The sequence below is a fragment of the Triturus cristatus genome, chromosome 11 (genome assembly GCF_964204655.1).
Source record: "Triturus cristatus chromosome 11, aTriCri1.1, whole genome shotgun sequence".
Classification (NCBI taxonomy): domain Eukaryota; kingdom Metazoa; phylum Chordata; class Amphibia; order Caudata; family Salamandridae; genus Triturus; species Triturus cristatus.
This window is the reverse complement of record NC_140594.1, coordinates 1,051,439,609-1,051,460,004: the sequence shown is the minus strand read 5'-3', so window position 1 is coordinate 1,051,460,004 and position 20,396 is coordinate 1,051,439,609. Positions and strand designations below refer to the sequence as shown.

Below are 20,396 nucleotides of genomic sequence, written 5' to 3'. Positions count from 1 at the left end.
ATGAAGAAATTCCTACAGATTCTAACATCTCCTTCTACCTGTTCTCCTTGAAGCAGTGGTGCATGTTCTCATCATCTCATAACTGGACTTCTCCTGAGGTCCCTATCACCCACTTGACCCCTCTCAATGACCTCTCTGAATGCCCTCCTTCTTGCAGCTGGCTGGCTAGTTTATAGCATACAAAACTCCAACTACATCACCCACGTTCTTAGAGACTTGCAGTATCCTTCAACACTGCACACTCACCCTAAGGCAGCTCCCTGCCTCACCTGGACCAAACTCCTTACCACTATTTGAAAAAAAGGGGACCCCTACTCAATTAATAGACTTGCTATATGTAAGGAGAAGAGCTATTTAGGTAAGTAGTTATAGCAAGTAGATGAATGAGAAGTAGAACAAATACTAGGTGTACAGTAAAAAAGTAACCATTCTCAACAAACAAAAAGAGGGAAAGAATTTTTTCTTCCACACACAGATATTAGATAGAAAAGTATATAAAATATTTATTTTTCATTTTTTATCTTACATTGAGAACTATTGGATTGTTGACTGTTCTTTTTTGCATATAATTCATCATTAAGCATTTATACAGACAGTGTAAACATGTAAGATTGATAGGGACTATACGATAGATGAAAAGCATTAGATAATCGTATAAACAGATTTAAACATATAGTGTTGATAGAAGCAATGCGGTAGATGGAGAACTACGCGCGTTTCGGCTATGCAGCCTTCATCAGGAAACCGTCTATTGCTTAATGTTGCTCTATATAGGTATAGAAATCCTAAAGCCGGGGAAGTCACAGATGGAGCTTCAAATCTTAATTGCTCCAAGATGTAAGTTGTGCAAGACAAGTTTATAGAGGACCTCTAATTGGTGGTTACATGTTAATGATTCGTATCAATCTGCCAGAAAGCCTGGGTATGTCTTTATAATATTTATATCGCTTATTTTGACGACCTTTCAGGATGCGATGCCAAAGTGGGTAATGCTGGGTGACAAGAATTGGCACCTGATAGGTCCCGGTATAGGTAGAGAGTCCGTAATGGAAAGCGACGTAATAGTCCTGAGGTGGTGATTTTAAAGGAAAGAGGATAATACAGATATTACCACCTGGACCTTATTCTCTTATTGGATGATTGTAAAGATGGCTCCGATAGATATGAAAAGGGTGCTTCACTCACAGGAGGCTCCAGACGGCGAAGAAGCAAGGAATCACTGCTGCTAGAGGCCCTACGGTAAAAACCCCCAACCTTCGTTACCAACCAGACTCAGGACGCCAACCCCTCTATCGGCCTTTTGTAAGCAACTAAGAGCTACTTTTTCAAATAATTCCTCTGTCGTTGGCTGTGATGTTTACTAAAAATGTCATTCATTCTTTATGAACTATGTTGACCTTTTGTTTCATACGTCATTCATACATCACTATATTATAGTTGTTCCCAACCTCCATGCTCTAATACGATAAAATAATGCCATTCCTTTTAACTGATGTAGCCCGCTCAGTCTCTGTAAAGCGCCTTTACCTTAAGAGTTCTTACAGCGCTAAATAAATGATTAAAAACGAAATGATCCGCTGTGCCATGTATCCTACTGTGGTCACATCCATTCAGCTATTCTTCAAGGCCCGCTCACTCATTAATGTAAAACAAATACGATTTTCCTCTATCTTTTTGTGACAGATTGTAAGAAATGGAACACATCTGTATGTATGTAGGTATGCTCGCAAATTTGCACAGTGGGATTATAACGGCAAACCAACAGAGCCCTGTAGTCTGTTCTGAAGTCTGTGACGTCAAATCAAATGCTATCAGAAAGTGGTGGGAGAGAATGTGAGATTTCATGATATGTTTAAAACTGTATCTACACTGCAGACAGAACATGTCTTCATCTGAATACTTCGCCTGCTTACCCCTCGCACTACCTACATCCTCTTGCTTCCATTGATCCCTTCCCTTCTCACAGCGAAGCAGAGAGGCCATTGCATAACATTTGTCTGACGTATTGAAAACGTCATCATGGAGTCTTTCTTCTGTATACTTGAATATTATCTTCAATGCCATAGTGGCCTCTCAGTCGACCCAAACGCAGGATCGGCCCATGCAGGTAAGAGTGGTGGGGCGGGATGGGAGGTATTCAACAGAATACCACAAGGGAAAATTAAATAAATGATTAATTTTCCCTCTTCATCGTCTGTTGAATTCCCTCCTCCACCCGGCTCACCGCTCTTCCCTGCACAGACCGCCGCTGCCCGAACGCCTGTCTAACCTATCTTTGTAGTACACTGGCGATTTTATCTTTCATTGGTCACATTTTATGAAGCCTTCCATCCCTCAATTGGTTTCCTGTATGCTGTCTGAGGCAAAGAAGTATGTTGTGGAACTTAGTTTCAGGGCACGATCTGGGTTCCTCAAGCGCCCAGGACAGACCTTAAAATGATCGTAATGGAAAGAGATGTCCTCAAGGGTATCTTTACAATAGACAGAGACATGGGACATTTATCTTCATTTGCAAATCAAGAGTTACAAGATTGCCAAGGAGGTTTATTTTTCCCATTTTGTGTTTTTTGCTCCTAACTTTGACCATGTTAAGAAGCCATTTGAAACCTTTCAAGAATGCTATGCTGTTCAGGGAGGCACCGTGACTGCGGAGAGGACTCAGACTTTCCTCAAGAAACCAAGAGTGGGACTCAGTGGGCTTTCTCAGTTTCTGACAAGTAGTCTTCTCTTGATTTTCTACTGAACTTTACTGTCTGGGAAATACATATCCAGAGGCAGACAGAAAATGAATAATGACTTCACTCTAAATTATAACCTTAATGCCTTCCATTGGTGTGGCTTGTTGTACAAGACCTATACAAATCCTCAGCATGGAGAAAACACTGGCGCAGAGACAGTTTTCAGCTCTAATGGTACATCACTTCCTGACAGGTTGACCCTTGCCCTAACACACACACACGCACGCACACACACACACAATTCCCACCAAACCTAACTCTTCCAATGAATCCACTTGTAGAGCCTAGAAGTATTATTTAATTAGACATCTTAAATCATCCAAAATTTAGGGACATTGCTTTGCCTGATCTATTTAATCTTTTTTCGGGATGTAAATCAGACCACCGACTGTAAATTTATCTAAATGACTCTTTCACGTCTTTGGGATTTGTTCACCTTATATTGCCTTTAGCGATTTCTTTAATCTGAAAAATGTTGTGTGTATAATGAATTACTGGGCAACCCCAGGTGAATGTATGTAAATAACTCTGTCGCCTTTTTAGATCTACTTTGTACTATGTAGAACTGCAAATAAATAAATAAACAAACAAACAAACAAACAAATAAATAAATACACGAATGGATGGATGAATGATACCTCTCACTAACGTTGGTCTTGAGGTTAGTAGAAGGGATGGTAAAGGGGCCACAGCTGCTGTTTGTGATTGCTGGTTTCCCAAAAGAAGTTCGAGGTTGAACTCCAATGTCAACATTCCACAAGATTTTTAAATTAATAATTGACATAGGAAGGTTCTAATTATGTGTACTCAATAATGGAAGGGCGAAAGCCTTTAATGTCCTACTACCTATTGTACAGGCATTCTCCTAACTTAGCAATTTCATTCCCACCATTGTTTCAATGCTAAATCAAAATTCACGTTCACGCTTTGTTCCAATGTGAAGACTCCTCTCTTGCAAACTTTTGTTGTACAGCAGCTATTGTAGCCTTCTAAAACTGTAAATACCAAAACTCTATGAAAGCATTTGACGTTCTAAATTAAGAGTTTTCTGATCTTCTCAGTTAATGGCTTTTCATACTCACCCAAAGCAAAATCTCCTACATGGAGAAAGTATTTAACATGAACTGTTTATCCACTAATCAGACAACTTGTCTGAATGAAGTATTGAAAAAACAAAGTAGACATAGCATATCTGTGGGGTCTACTTTTCACCAAGAGGGGGTGGATATATTTTTACCACAACTGAGAACAGGGAAATATCAATCACATCATTTTGGCATGTGATTCTAATTTTAGGTAGGGTGAGAAAACAGTTAAGTTCTAAAGAAGGAGTTACATATAGTAAATTGATGTTAGAGATGGAAAGGACACCAGCTGTCACATCTTCATGTGGTTCCAGGGCAGCTGTGTATAGTTATTCAAAGACAAACAGACCATGCAACTTCTCTATTTTTCTTTTTTTTTAAAACAATTTTTATGGTGTCAAATTAGCCATCACCATGCAGAGCCCTGTAATCCAGAGACGTCTGCCATATCCTTCATACATGTACATACAGGCAATAGACAATTGTATATTCAAAAGCCCTCAACTTCCCTTCCCGAATACCCCCCCTCCCCCCAACACCCTGTGATCGCACTTCGTCCACCTAGTCCTACTGCAACTTCTCTATTTTGTCTGAGAATTGTTTTCTGAGTTAACATTTGTATTCTAGGAAAGAAGCTTTGTCCTGCGTTCTTGGTGTATAAATTTAGAACAGAACAAGACTACATATTACAGAGTAAACTGATACAGCTCATGAAAAGGGCCTCCAAGGAACATAGGCCATAAGGAAAAGATCAATCACAAAAAATCTAGGGTAAATTACATCAGTTATTGGGGTGTTAGAATGGAAGAGAAGAACTAGTTAGTTAACTTCAGTAACATTCTCTTTGTGGAAACTCTAACTGATGATTTCTTACCTTTAGAATATACCCAGGCGTCAGAGTGGAGCGGGAGAACTTTAACAGCTGTACTCCTGCGCACTGGCAGGTGGTGTCGTGGGGCTTTGAGTTGGCCCCATACTGCTCTGGAAGTGACGTGCAGCGGCGCATATAAGTACCACCCCTTTGCCCTGACATCAGTTTCTTATCTCTATTCCTTTCAGTTCACTTAGATGCTAGGGGATTTGCTCAGAAAAATGTCTTGCAGGACCGAGCGAGCAAGGAGACCTTTTCATCAGACCTTGCTGTCAAGGAAATAGTGTCCCCTACATGTATACACCGATGGCCATGCCGCAGTCTGGCAGACACCAATCATAGACACCGCTCTTGCCATTGCAGCTGTAGAGACCGTGGCCCTGGATGAATGGGCTCAGAGGTCCTTGGGGAATGTTTTTGACCAGGGTGTAGCAGATCTTAATGCAGAGAACTATCCTCCCAGGAAGTGTCCAATTTTGCACAGTGTGGCCGACGAAGAGAGGATCATTTACCCGATAATCTTTTGTTCAGTTGATGTAAAAGCTCAAACCCCCTCTTTGGATCAAGGCAATGGAGCGTCTCCCCTTTTTTTTTTTTGAGGGATGAGGTGGATTAAAGAATTCTGTCAAGGTGACTGGTCAACATGGAAGGGTATCAGGAACTAGCTAATCTCAGGCCCATATCCTTATTACCATTTCTAGGGAAACTGATTGAAAAGCATGTAAACCACCATCTGTCCAGCTACATCGAACTTGCTGGCGGCCTGGACTACTCTCAGTCAGGGTTCAGGCCGAAACACAGCACAGAGTCCACCCTCCTGTCTGTCACTGATGATCTACATATGTACCAGGACAAGGGCTTCTCAGTGATCCTGGTTCTTTTAGATCTGTCGGCAGCGTTCGACACCGTGTCACACACCATCCTGACCGATCGGTTGTCGAACGCTGGCCTCAAGGATAAAGCCCTTGACTGGTTAAAGAGCTTCCTATCCGATCGCTCCCAGAGAGTCACCATGGATACGTATCGTTCAGCGGAGGTAGAGATTTCAAAAGGGGTGCCACAGGGCTCCTGTTTAAGCCCAACCCTTTTTAACATCTATGTGGCACCCCTGGCAAGAGTGATGCGCATGTATGGTTTCATCCCAGTATCATATGCTGATGATACACAGCTCCTCTTCCCCTTTAAGACTCTCTCCGCTGATGTAAGAAGCTCTTTCTCTTCAGGTATGAAGGCAGTGGCACATTGGATGTCCTCCAATTATCTTCAGTGCAACGTCAGCAAAACTGAGGTAATGCTGTTTGGAGAAGCTAAAATACTATGGACCCCTGATTGGTGGCCACACGACCTGGGAACAGTTCCCAAACCCAAACAGGTCGTGAAGAATTTAGGGATCCGATTGGATCAAGATTTGTCACTCAAACAGCATGTTAACTATATTTCAGGAATATGCTTCCATTCCATTAGCCTGTTACGTAAAGTTTTCCCTCTACTACCGGACTCCTTTAGGAGAACTCTTGTTCAGGCTTTGGTTTTAAGTCGGATTGACTATTGTAATGGCCTGTTGCTTTTTGCCAACGAAGGCGTATTGGCCAAGCTTCAGGTCATTCAGAACACGGCAGCTCGCCTTGTCCTCAACGTCCCCCTGAGAACTGCTTCTAAGCCCCTCCTTGAGCAACTGCACTGGCTCTCAATCCGGCAGAGAACTAAATTTAAAATATGTTGTCTGATTCATAAATGTCTAAATGGACAAGGGCCCGCCTACCTTCTAAACAAATTTGTTCCCTATATTCCAACTCGATCGCTCAGGTCCAGCAACAATCCTCTCTTAGTGATCCCCCGTGCAAAAAAAGCCAGACATGGGAGCAAAGCACTATCAATTACAGGACCCACATTATGGAACAAACTCCCTCTGTCTTTGAGACAATGTAAAGAACACCTCACTTTCAGGAGACACCTGAAAACTGTACTGTTCAGAAATGAGATCTAGCCCCATTCCTTCACACCTCTGTTTCGACCGGCTCCAAAAGCGCAGAGATACTCCACCAGGAGTCGATACCAGCGCTATACAAACCAGCAAATAAATAAATAAATAAATTCGGGACCTTAGGGAGGAAAGCTGCATGGGTTCTTGGCACCAACTTGACCAGGAAGAAGGTTTCATAGGATGTATAACTGACAGAGTCTGCAGCGTCTGAAGCTCATTTACAAGGCATGCTAATGTGATGGCAGTAAGGGAGACTGTTTTCAGCATCAACAGCCTTTAAGTGCAGTTGTGCATAAGCTCGGAGGGCGTGTACATCGGCATGGCAAGAGCAGGTTAAGGTCCCCTTCTAGCATCACATATGGTTTGGGAGGCAAAATACATGTCAACCCTTTAATGAAATGCATCACAAATCAGAACTGGTAAACTGAACAAAGACGATAGGTGTGGTATAAAGATAAAAGTCTAAAAGGGACAATGTGTAACCTTTCACTGTGCCCACCGAAAAGCCTTGCTGCGTTAAGGAGATAACAAACAAAAGAACATTGGAATATGTTGTTTTTAAGGAAACCTTAACAAAAGTGCTCCTGCAAACAAGTGGCAAGCTCTGGCACCATGTAGATACTGGCATTGGCTAGTACAGCAACACCTAGTTGAATGGATAGAATTATGCTGCATTCCCCTTTTGTTTACATTCTCTGACTTATGAGCCTAGACAGTGCGATAGGGATAGAAAGAGGATGCCTCTCCCTGTGTAGATTGGTACAACTACTATTCAAATGAATGGCTGAAGAAGAAATGAAGGTGCATACTCTATGACTAATAAACAACCAAGTGCACATGAATGCCTGCTGATCAATCCATGAATGACACAGCCATCAGTGGCTGAGGGTGCTGGCCTTGTCCCCCTCTGTCTGAGACGATGTCGGTCAATATCTTTATTTCAGCCTAAAAGGCCATAAAAGAGCAAGACAAATACATGAATACAAAATATATAAAAACAAATAAAAATACAGATCATATAAAAGAGAGAAAAAAGATCTGACTAAATATATTACAGTAAAACCAGGATAAAATGTTACAACCGTAAGTACACAGCAGCACAAGGGAGACACCTTTTTCTGTTTTAACTGCCACAAGGACAACAAATACCTTGAGACTGTAAAGACAATGGACTGACTTGTGTTACTTCTGAGTGTTCTACGGGTGATGCTGTAATTCCTCAGACCCAAATTACGACAAAGTGGCATAAGCTCTCGTAGGACAGCTAAAGCTAAATTTAGCTTACACAAAAAGTGTACCTTGCACCTTGTGTTGGAGGGAATGTGGCCAGTCATCATTTACCAGCGTTGTTGCTTGCTGGCGCTAGCAGACATGTGAGGAAAGTGAGGGATGAGGGGAGATAACTTGTGAAGAATTCTTTGCTTCACAAACTAAGCAACTCTTAGTTCCATTGCTGAGTCACCCTGTATCTCACTGCCATCTTCCCCAGATGTATTCTTGCTTCCCTTTCCATACCTCCTGTGCCAAGGCCCCATGCCATGGTTGCCGTCACTTGCCGAGGGGCGATGCTGGAGGAGACTGGGCCCCCGAAAAATAAACAAATAAGAGAACACAGTACAATATAGCCTTATAGCCGCAGCTGAGGGCTATACCAGTTGCTAAAGGCTCTGAACCTGAGTTATAGGCTATGCCTATAACAGAGGAGAGGGCCTTTAAAACCCAATACAGCCAGAGGCAGAAGGGCTAAAGGTTTTTAGAACATTCCATCCAACTAGTGTAGAATGTTCTAAATTAAAAAGGGAGAAACAGAAAGACAAACACTGGAATGTTGGAGCAGAAGGCGCATACCAGGCATTATTAGCCCGGAGCCACTCCATTGTCTTCAATGGAGCGCTCAACATTCCAATGTTCTGATAAAAAGTTTAAGTCGGGATATGCAGTTACAAAATATTGACTGAAACAATATAGGCTCTAGAATATCGACTTACCACTATACTATCAAGGTAAGAATAGATCGATAAGTGTGGAGATGCTATTCTGAACTCCACAGCTCCCAACATTGATGCTATATCAATGTCATCTAGGTACAAGGATGTTTTAGCTTCCTCCATCAGCATCGTCTCCCACCCTCTCCCTTCCCCCACACAGCATTTCTGAAGCCATTCCTTGGTTTGCAGCTGGTCTTTAAAGACCTGTCGTGAGGCTTAATGCCTAAAGTCGACCTATTAGAAACTTTACCAGCGGGTTTCAGTGCTAGAGGAGATATCTTCACCCCGTTTCCTTCCCCTTTCTCTTGCAGACGTTTATAACTGTTCGATTCTCATGGCGTTGGTGTAGAGTGCGAAAGAAGGGGGCGTTGCTTGAGTTATTTCTGAAACTTGCACTCGTTCAAGTGGTAGGCACTATCTGATCAGACAGATGACTCACTTCCATAATCTCTCAGCCACCAAAATGTCAAGCCGGCACCCATTTATTGTGTGATATTTAGGAGCAGATGCAAAGATACCCTGCTGCTATGACATTTCACATGTTTTCTTTCTGAGCACTCTTTGTCATCCGAAGAAGAGTAACAGAATGTTTACAAGGCGCTATAGTCGTGCTTCTTTGTTCTGAAATAACACAGATCTGCTTCTGGTTCGACCTGGTATGACTGTTGTCTGGAAGTAACAAGACTCTCTGAGCCCTCAAGTAAAACTCTTGCTTTCAAAATGTATGTATGTAGGTGTTTTATGGGAGCTTAGTGTCACCTTACACTAACTTCAGAAACATGAAGAATAAAGTCCAGCAGGATGTGGAGAAACCCCCAATCTAGCATCTTCAATCACAGACCAAGGAGGCAGTCTTCTAACAAAAGAACTCCAGAATAGTTCAGATTTGAAGAGTTTTCTAAAACAGAGACAGTTTGTTTCTGCCCTAAGGTGGGGGGCAACGGGTTCTAGAGTGTTGGGCCTTGTATTTGATGAGCGGAGATTACCAATGGGGATGTAACTGAGGACTAGTTTGGTGACATGAAGGGCTTTTACTCCAGATAACCCTATAGCTAATACAGAGTCCTTTGGAAGTGATGCTGACCTCTTCTGTGAGCCATTGGAGCTATGTAAGAGTAAATTTGAGGGAGTTTGACTTCCCTATGTTAAAGCACACCATGGAGACCTAATTCTAAAGTCTTATGAGTCTGTCAATAGCCATCTTAAGGAGACCCAAATACAGTGCATTGCAATAATCACAACGGTGCATCTTCGTGAGATCAATTTGGTGTGAAGTTTGCAAGAGGCAAAACAATTCCAGAGCATTGGGTGATTTGAGGAGTAAGAAGGAACTCGGAGTCTGAAAGGATCCACAGTTTTTTTACTTTCTCCGATGTGGTGGGGCGATCTCTAAACCAGTGACATTGAGGAACCTTGCTTCTTGCAGATCAGTCAGTCAGGTGGCTTAAGAAAGTGGATTAAACTTTGGAAATATTTTAAAGTTAACACTTCATTCAGCTTTAGTCTTGCCACTACGAATAATGGGAAAATCTGGGGCCCGTTAGAATTTAACAGACAGAAAGGGGACAAAATAGGATGTTTTTAAAACTCAATTCAACTGCACAAGACAAAATTAGGCACACAAAATAATATTCTATGTGCACTGACAATAAACTAGGATTAAAGAATAACATTTAAATTTTAATATACAGCCTGATATTAAACTAAAATTTTACTCAAATTTGTGCTCAATTTTTTATCATGAAATCAGGAGCGGTCTTTGTATGATTAGTTTTACGCACCTTTCAACAGTGGCCACGTTTTCGACTTCATCAGGGTTGAGTTTGTAGTCAGGGTTTCTGGATCCTGGTTCTTTAATGCAGGACAGCAGTGTTGCCCCCTGTTTCACTGCAAGCTGAAGTTCATCCTGGGGTGGACAGGAAATGGCATGTTAAAGGAGTGTGTATAGAACCTTCAACACGCCAATACACCAGGCTTCAATTTTCAGGGAATCATAACAAATCTGTCATGAATGATGCTATTGTTGGAGGGTTGTGGAGCAATCAGAGACCACTATTCAGTCAATTCAATTCAATTCAGCTTTATTTGGTTAAAAAAGTACAACCATAAAAGCATTCTAAAAATAAGATATTCTCCTCATAATTCATCAAATAGTCAGTACAATAAAACACATAAAAGCTTTAAAATTATTCTATAGGTAAATCGGCAAAATACAATATTTAATCAGTGCCAGGAGAGATAAATACATTGAGTAATTTACACATGGGACACCAAATAAAAGTATTATCAAGATATACAGGAAGAGATAACATTCTTAAAGGACACCAGTCAATATATATTCTGTTTTCCTTTGTAAGCTAGAGCCTCAAGAAGATTAAACTTCCTTCTTTTGATCACAATTTGGATATAGACAACCACCGCATTACAAACTTTCTCGTTTTCTAGGCTACAGATAAAATCAAAAGCAGGTTTATAAAAATAAAAAAATATAATTAAGAAATAATGGTTGTAAAACACTCTTTTCAATATCTCTATACAAAGTACAGAAAAGGGTAAAATGTAGTGTTGTCTTATGCGATTCACTGTCACGGGGCATCTTGGAAGGTTTCGATTCCACTTGCTTGACCATAATTGAAAAAGCCATTATAAAATGGAGAGTACCCATTCTCAGCCTAGTGAGGTAAAACCTATGTTTTAAATCCGTTACCTGGAGTAAATTTTGTTGTGTGTCTGACGCGATTGACCTTTCACAATAAGCCCTGGTCATCTGTTATGAATTTGCATCAGTTTCTCCTAACAGTTCTCTTGATTCTATGAGCCCAGTTTTCAGATCTTTTTTGCTGTAACCAAGGATTTGTGTGGGGTCGTTAAACTCAATATTCTTGGGGCACTCATTTAAAAGGTCATTAATATAAATCAACCATGTTTTTTTTTTACTGTACTCAAGGGCAAGGCAATCCTTTATGATATATTGGGTGAATTCAGTTCCATCTTTACTCCAGATCCCATACCGATATGAAGGAGTTGAGTTAGGAACAGCCAATTCAGTAAACAAATGAGATGTATTAACACTTGACACAGAACTAATTACACATCCGAGGTTTGAAAGCCCACAATTCATTGAACTTTACAGGTTTAGGTGACTTGGAAAAGATCATAACAAAGGAATCACAGATTCACAAAGTGTGAAACAGGTGAAAATAATTGCACTTTATGTATGACTACAGCACTTTGTTTAGACCTCTAACCGTTCCAGGAGAGAATGAAGAGATTGGTTCGGGATTAGTCTAGGAATTAAAATGCAAATGAGGTGAGCACCCGCAGAGTCTCATCTTTGTGAGTACCCACAAACAGCACATCTTCAACACTTCTCTTCACATCTAATATATGCTTGAAAGGTTCAGGAGTAAGTACTGCAGAAAGAGAAGGGACAGTATATAATTTTGACATTGCTAGTTTGTTGTAATTAATCCTCCTAGGGGCAATACCATTGAAGAGGAGAGTTCAGAGCACTTTAAATATGTGAAGTCATCAGCTCAGTGCTGATCTATCAAGAGGGAGCCCCAGATTCGGAGCAGTACAGCAGAAGAAGCAGTGATCAAGTGTTTGATTTTTCTTGAATTTCTTGATTTATATGCAAACTATTCCCTTGCAGTGAAACAATTACCATGCTACTGAGGGATAGCCAGATTTTTATGCAAGGTAACTTAGCTGCTGTTGCAGTCAGGCAGATCATCTTAAAAGCACTGTAGCTTAGGAGGAATGTCAGAGTCGGAACATGAGTGAAACAATACTCTTATTTGTGTGGGTGGTGGTATAGAACTCTCACTGTTCTCACTCAATCCACAAGGTAAGTAGTGATAGGAAGGTCTCCCTAAAAGCACAATTATCCTTAATTCCAAATCCATCTCTACAACGCAGAGTTGCTGTTCTAAACCACTGCTAGTCAGAGGTGCAAGGGGCTGGTTCTCTCCTTTCACAAACTGAAAAACTATGGTCTGCCCTACCTGCTCTTGCATGGGACAATAACTTGCATGCAATTTGGTTTTCCATCTACAACCAGCAAAAGCTTGTAAGCATCTGTGACAGGGTCTTAGCGTCTCAACCTGAAACCTCCTTCATTAATGCACCTCACATCAGCTAAAGCAATGGGAAGAAAGTCAGGGGGCTGCAGATGTAAGCACCCCGATAACCAGTTCTTTACAGAAGTGCACCAGGAAGAGATATACGTGCATGGAGATCCTATGCAGCTGTCATTTATTTGGCGTGATAACTGCCCTGGTGACCATAGAAGGAATACTCTGTGTTCTCCATCTGGTGGGCAATATTAAGGGGCTGTCACTTTAAATTCTGCCTTACAGGCAACATGGCCACCTGCTTTTGTACACATTTCATTCATGAACCCCTTTCACAAATGATGTCTCATCATCTGCTTCTATAGTTGTATATGTGAATATATAAACAAAGTTATAATCAAGTTCACTAAAACCATCGCTAATTCGTATTTAGATTTTAAATGATTTGGCTCTTTAGATTTCCTTTTTTTAGAACAGTGCCTCTCCAGTTCGATCGTTTGTATCCCATTGGAAATCCATTACATTTTGTGAATTTCTACTAAACGCAAACTTACATTGTGCTCTATGTTGGCTGACAGCTGAGCGAATGGCATGACTTCTACATTTTATTGCCTGTGAAAGGAAATCTTGAAATTAACTGCCAACAGCTCTAGAGGGGAACAGAAATGGCCAAATCTGAAAATATCACTGTGGTTCTAGCCGGGTATGGGTTGCTTTCCCGTAAACCATATAACTGTAACTTCCTGAGTCAGTTTTCATTTTACATATTCACACAGTTTTCATTTCAATCACTATATTTGTAAATGTGCAAGCAAAAAGCAATTTGAACTGAAATCCTAAAAGTGGCTGCCGACAGCACTACCCGCTTCTTATGTGCTATTCAGCTCTGCTCTCCATAGCACCATGACAGATCACCACTGGGAGGACTGAAGACTTTGTTGTGGAATGAAGGGGTATTGGGCTGCAGTTACTATGGGCTTTTTCCAGTTCTAGTCCCATCCTTCAGTGTCTTTTAGTTTCTCCACCAACTTTGTTTTCTTCCCTCGCTGGCTTTGCCTATTCAGAGTACTTGTTGTGGCGGTGGTTCAAGAACAAAGAACATTTCCAATGCATCTTCCATGTGCAGCCCCCTGATCTTTTACAAAGAAATCAGACTAACACAAAGAATGTTATTGGTAGTAAAGGATGATCATGCTGCAGTCATGGAGAAGAAGGTAAATGGAACAGTTGCCTTATTTACATGGAAGCCTTCCTTCAATGTCTCGGTCACTACTGCAAAGCCAACTTGGGGTAACGCGCATCTAGTACATGGTGGTCTGAAATCAGTGAGATTTTGGGTACATTTAGATCAAATCAAGCAACTAGGACGGCCTCAAGATGTTTGAAACCGTGATCGTGCTCTCCTTCGTCCCTGGGTCAAACATGATGGATATACCCTGTTTGGCCTTCATTTTGACACAACTGTGGCTTGAACTGGAAACATTATATGCACAAAAAATACTCTAACAGATCTGAGAAGAGATCTAACAAAATGAAAGGAGAGGGGGAGAAATGAAAACTCCTAAAAAAGGTTGTGCCTAATACAACCGTGGTCGTGGGGAAAATAAGTATTTCTTTAAGTTACCCTCACACACCCTAGTGGTGTCATGCTTCATCATCGGGTCACCCAGACCCCTAGAAGTCCGGGTGGGCTCGACCACAGTGTTGGGAGTGCTTTTAATATGTTTACGGCAGAGGGAGTTATCTAGATAAAATACCGCAGGCAGATCCCCAGTATCCCTTTATTCTTGGGTCTGTCTGGGTAATTAAAATAAATAAAATGGGTCTTGTAGGAGTGTTATGGTCCTAGGACCCTAGTGCCGACATGTTTCAGTCCTAAAAGGGGCCAAAAAATGGTCCAGGACTTTCTTCAGGGCAAAAAAGTAACTCCCCTATGTGAGTGTAATTACTCGTGATGGGGTGTCCCTATCCTATCAGTATGGTGAGGGCAGAGTAGCTGCTCCACGTGATATGATTAAGAGTGGATGTATGTCAACTGCCAGGCTCCATCTGAAAAGAAAGATGTCGAGACAAACAACATATAAAAATATATATCAGCGGTAGGATTGCCGCGTAGTTCATTTCTCCTTTAACGGTATACTGATAACCGCAAGTGGACATGCGTGTATCTACGTGCGCATGCTTATGTCGGGAGCAGTGTCCTCCAAACGTGCCACTCAAAAATCACTGTAACATATCGTTGTATATGTGACAGGCATACTGTGCGAGTGGCGAAATGATTCGCATCCTAGCGATAACAGCGTGATGTCTGCTATTGAAAGTAGCGTGCACACAGTGTCTCCAAATACTAGTGCTCACAAGAAATGTATTTGTTCCAGGTGATTCCAAGATCTGTCTACGAGTGTGTTGTGATACTCAGGTAAAACATGTTAATAAAATATATACACAGGCATACACCACACTCATTCGTACTAAATTTACAGATATACATTACCCAAATCGGGGAGGTTGACTGAATCTCACAGGACCAGTTTGCCAGAATGGGCGGTCCTGGGGGAACCGTGAAGAAAGAGTGTGTCACCGAGCCGACTAAGTGGCTCTGCCAGTATTTCGATCCGAAAGGGTAGGGCAAAAATGGTGAGTGCTGTCGCGTCAGAAAAACTGAGACATCGCGCTTATCAGTTTACTTACTTATTTAAGATCGGTCGCCCTGCCTGCTACCTGTTTGGTTCTGGTCCTCGGCTTTCGCAAGTAAGTTGAGCCATAGTCGCGCATAAATAACATGGAAAGCGTGCCGGAACATAGGGCTGATTGGGACCACGCCCCTCGGTTACAGGAAGTGACGTGAAACGTCACGGCGTGTGGCGGGGCTGGTGTCATGGGAATTGTAGTTTTTGTATAAACGATGCGGCATTTACCTGACGGACTCGTAATGGCTAAACCCAGGGATTATGAAGGTTCTATGTGTGCTCGTTAAAATGCTCGTGTGTAGAAACCGAGATAATGTGATTGAGAAAGGGATGATTAACAATAGTTAGCGAGCACCGTAGTTGAAATATAGATGGCTATTTGTGCCACGATGTATAGTATCTATTAATTATAGTACTGGAAAGAGGTCCATTGACAAGGGGACAGTCTGCAAATAACTGTTCAAATATGTTCACAGAGCCAGGGTGGGGAGGCAAGGAGGGGCTAGGATTGTATGATGTTAGTTCAGATGTGAACCGGTGTGAATATTCTTATGAACATCGTTTCGCTTAGGTGCAGGGGTACAGCTGTGGTAGTATCTGTTGTTGCCCTTGTGGTACTCATTACCAATCCGGTGTCTCGGTGAGGGGTTCATAGAGCCATAGAGTATCAACAAGAGTCATTGGACATTGTGTCTGTAACTCAGTGTTTTGGTGTTAGGTGATGAAAATAGGGGGCGGTTATTTGTTAAGCTGACTCCACGGTATAGAGTCATTAAGTCCCTTTTCATGTGTTCTCAGACGGTACACCCAACGTTGTTCCCTCTCTAGGAGTCTTTTCTGTAGATTTCTGGTGCCATTGATCTTCTCAATGATTGTCCATCGTATGTCCGTGTCTTTATGTTGTTTTTCCACGAAATGTGTTGTTAGTCTGGTAGCTGTGATCATACGCCTGATGGTACTCCTATGTTCGCATATGCGAATTTTTATTTTGCGGCTGGTCATGCCTATGTAAGTTAGATCACATGGACACTTGATAAGATAGATAACTGCTTCTGAATTGCAGTTTGTATGTGATCGTTGTTCCCAGGGAGTATTTAGGCCGAGTTCTAGAGTTTTGCTGGGTCTGGTGAATTCGCAGGCTACACAGGACCCACAAGGATAATGTCCGGTCACTGGTGGTGTATTCCATAATGTTGTTTGGAGGTCACCCACAGTATCGTAAGTGTCTGTATGTATCAGGGTATCTCTCAGACTACGATTCTTTTTAAACGAGAACATGGGTTTGTCATACGAGAGTTTGTTGGAGGTGAGGATGGGCCACCTTTTATTTATAATCTTCTTTACATCATTAGAGGACGAATTGAATGTGGTAACACAGATCATATTCTGGGGTTGTTGTCTTTCTTGGGTTTCAAGCAGGGCCTCTCTGGGAGTGTTCCGTGCTCTTTTTTTGGCTTGTTCAATTATTTTGATTGGATAGTTTCTTTCTTTCAGCTTGTCTGTGAGTATTTCTGCCTCTTTTTTGTAATCTCGGAGTTCGGAACAATTTCTACGTATACGCAGGAATTGTCCTACAGGGAGATTTTCCCTGAGAGATCGTGGATGGGCGCTGTCGAATCTCAACAGACTGTTTCTGTCAGTCGTTTTTGTGTATAGCGAGCTGCTCAGTGTGCCATTCTTTGCAATGATGTTGATGTCCAAAAATGGAATGGTTTCTCTGTCTTTATTGATGGTAAATCGTAAGTGAGGATTAAGATCGTTAATCCATAGAGTGAAGTTTGAAAGACTCTGAGTATCGCCTCGCCACACCATAAAGATATCATCGATATAGCGATACCATTTATAGATGTTATTAGTGTATGGGTTAGCATTCCAAATGTGTTGGTTCTCAAAATGGCTCATGTATAGGCATGCTATACTAGGAGCGAAGGTGCTCCCCATAGAAGTTCCATGGATTTGCCAATATAACTGGGATTCAAATTTGAAGAAATTTTCCGTTAATGCAAGTCTCATTAACGTAATCACCCATTCCTTTGGTGCAGTCCATTGCCACTCCTCATTATCCAGGAGTTGTTCAATGACCCCGATGCTTTCAGTCTGGGGTATACTCGTATACAGCGCTTCTACATCCAGACATACTAGAAAGCAATTCGTTGGGTCATATTCAATGTTAGTCAGAAGATTCAGGAGATGTTTTGTATCCTGTACATACAATGTTATTTGTTTCACCAGAGGGCGCAAAAACCAGTCAGTATATTGGGAGAGTGGTTCCAGGATTGAGCCAATTCCTGAGACTATAGGTCTCCCTGGAGGAGGTGACTTCCCCTTGTGGATCTTGGGGATGGTATAGAATAGAGGAATTCTAGGTTCCTCTTGGTTCAGAAACTTGTGTTCTTTTTTAGTGGAAACAGTCATTAAAATAGATAGATCCAGGTGAAGATCTGCTAATGGATATGAAAAAAAACACAAGATGACCAGAATTGAATTTTTGGTTCCTCATTAGGTCTTCACCAAAGGCAGAGAGATACAACACTGTTTTTGCTCCCTTTACCTAAGGCTCAGGTTGGGGAAATTACTCCTGTAGAATTTTACAGCAAAATGAAAAGAGGATAACAGTGAGTGATTTAATGTTTTATAAATTTTGTCTCTTTATCTTTATTCTAATTCAAATATTTGAGAGCTGTAGTAATATTGGCAGAATACTACAATCACCAACACTAATCACTGTTTTCTTTAGAAATATTTTTAAATTGGAAATGTCATGTTGCCAATGAGAACTCACAGCATGCTGGAGTTAGTCGGCTGCAAGAATATTACAAGACCAAATGTTAGCAGTAATGTTTCTGACTAAGGTGGCAATTAAAAAACATATTGACTCAAAGATAGAGTATATTTGCTGGATCCTTCAAAACATATTCTAATAAATTCGTCAAAATTATCCTTATGCTTCTATAAGTTGGAAAGAGCTTTATCTGAAACTACAGCTAACAACACCAGAGAATCACCATACTTAAATGTTGACCTAAAAAACAAAATCAGAATTTACTGACCATCCATTTCATCAATTGTATGACACTGTACGCAGTTTACGTCTTGAAGTGAAAGAATAAGACAATCCATGTGTGAAATACGTCATGTCCGCAAAAGTAAGAAGCCAGGACAAAAAACATCTATTAAAAACAATAAACAGAGACCCCCACTAAACACATTCTAGCGTTCACATTGGGGCTCCTCCTCCTCCACTTGATCTAGGAGTAAGGAACAAGGGAAAATCAGGGCAATGAAAAGTGTAAGCAACAGCCTGATGGACAAGCTCTTCGATGTAGGTCTATATTGTAAAGACAGGGCTAAGAAGGCTGCTGCCCAGACCTCATTAGGAGCAACATTTGCCACTCACTATAACAAAAAACATCAAAGCAAATAAGTAGTATCTACTTTTGCTATTGACTATCTTGTGAAAAAGTGTAGATATCTCTTCATTGCTCTAAGCAAACAGTAATTAAATGGGTTTCCAAATTGAGATAAATAGCTAACACTTGGAAAGAAGGCTGTAAATTGGATATGGAGCTCTTTCGGATAATGAGACTGATTCTTGCTACGCTTTGTCTGTAGTAAGATGGTCTTAATAAACAGTTTTAGTTAAGGCAAAGCACAAAAGCCTGTTTGTTTTGGCGACATGCGATTGTTTGCACATTGCAAAATGTGCTGAGGTTCTTCAGACTCGATACAATCGGATATATTGAATTTATTGAATGATTCAATGTAACCTTAGTATTGCAAACCTTAAACAGCTTCACAAAATAATTTGTGGATAAGAAATGTAATTTCCATCTGGCGAACCCAGAACTAGCTTTTTTGCATGCTGCAATTTATTTCCTTCCTGATATGCATCGCCAGTTTATGTTCCTCCATAGCACTGGTCTTGGAGTTCTTACCAATTGAGATTCTAACCATTGGGCTTACCGTAGCAAAGCCAAGTTTACATTCGGAATTAGCAGAATTGCCACAGCAAGGTTATACATTCTCTATGCTACCTCCATCTAGTTAGCCCATTGTTGATTCCATCAGACCTGAAACATTGACCACACCCTACGATGAACTTCTCGCACCATGTCTATCAAGTAGCATTCATGTGAACAAGCCAGCAACTGCAATATCATGGTGACCCATCAGTTCATTTAACACTGTCTTGAAGTCTTGCAAGAAGGTATGTGCTTATTATATCGACAGGAATATCACCGCTGGGCAAACACAGCATTCAGAGTGTGCCGGTGTTTCTCCTGCAATTAAATGTCTACAAATCTTGCAAGAAGCAGCAGATAGATCACAAACATCAGTCCTTGTTTTCCTACACCACCCAATCAGAAAGGATTCCAAAGAGGAACACATAATTATTCACCTCCACACCTTTACCAGTGACATCACTGATTATCTTACTCAATGCATCCCAAAATACAAAAAATCCTGGATTGTCATATTTATTTCGCTCAATCTGCAGAAGTCATTTTAGGTAGCAAGTGAACTCAAATATAGTGCACACTGGCCCCCTTTACCAAATAATACAATATCCAATGGCTTCAGTGGAAATCCTAAATTAGTGGACACATTAGTCCATGCTTTACCCTGAGCTGGGACCTGTTGCTGATCTGCTGTGAAAAGAAGGAGTCTTGCATCTGGGAGAGGAACATCCAAGAGAGAGGACCGACATTGCAACAAACTCAAAGCAGAAGGGTTTGAAGGAACATCCACCATGCAAAGAAGAGGTGATGGTGTTATTCTACGACAGAGTACTTCCTGTCTGCTTGGTGCCTTGGGTACTGCCTCAGTTGCACCACAGCTCAATGATATTTAAGGCAACAGGAAATTGCCCCCTCTAGAGGTGGTTGGCATCTTTAAGCAATCATGTAACGTTGGAAAGAGGCCTAAGACACGCAAAGCGTTACCACCAGAGCTTTTAAGTGACA

At 41.3% G+C, this 20,396-nt stretch overlaps 1 protein-coding gene across 7 annotated transcripts in view; it reads right to left on the bottom strand.

Moving 5' to 3' along the window:
• MCF2L2 (MCF.2 cell line derived transforming sequence-like 2) overlaps positions 1-20,396 on the bottom strand; it is a 2,345,299-nt gene that overhangs the window by 1,505,404 nt on the left and 819,499 nt on the right. For all 7 annotated transcript variants that reach the window (XM_085635348.1, XM_085635350.1, XM_085635347.1 and 4 more), the window contains exon 8: positions 10,448-10,572. In XM_085635348.1, coding sequence (XP_085491474.1) covers positions 10,448-10,572 — 125 coding nt within the window. The remainder of the gene's footprint in view (positions 1-10,447; positions 10,573-20,396) is intronic.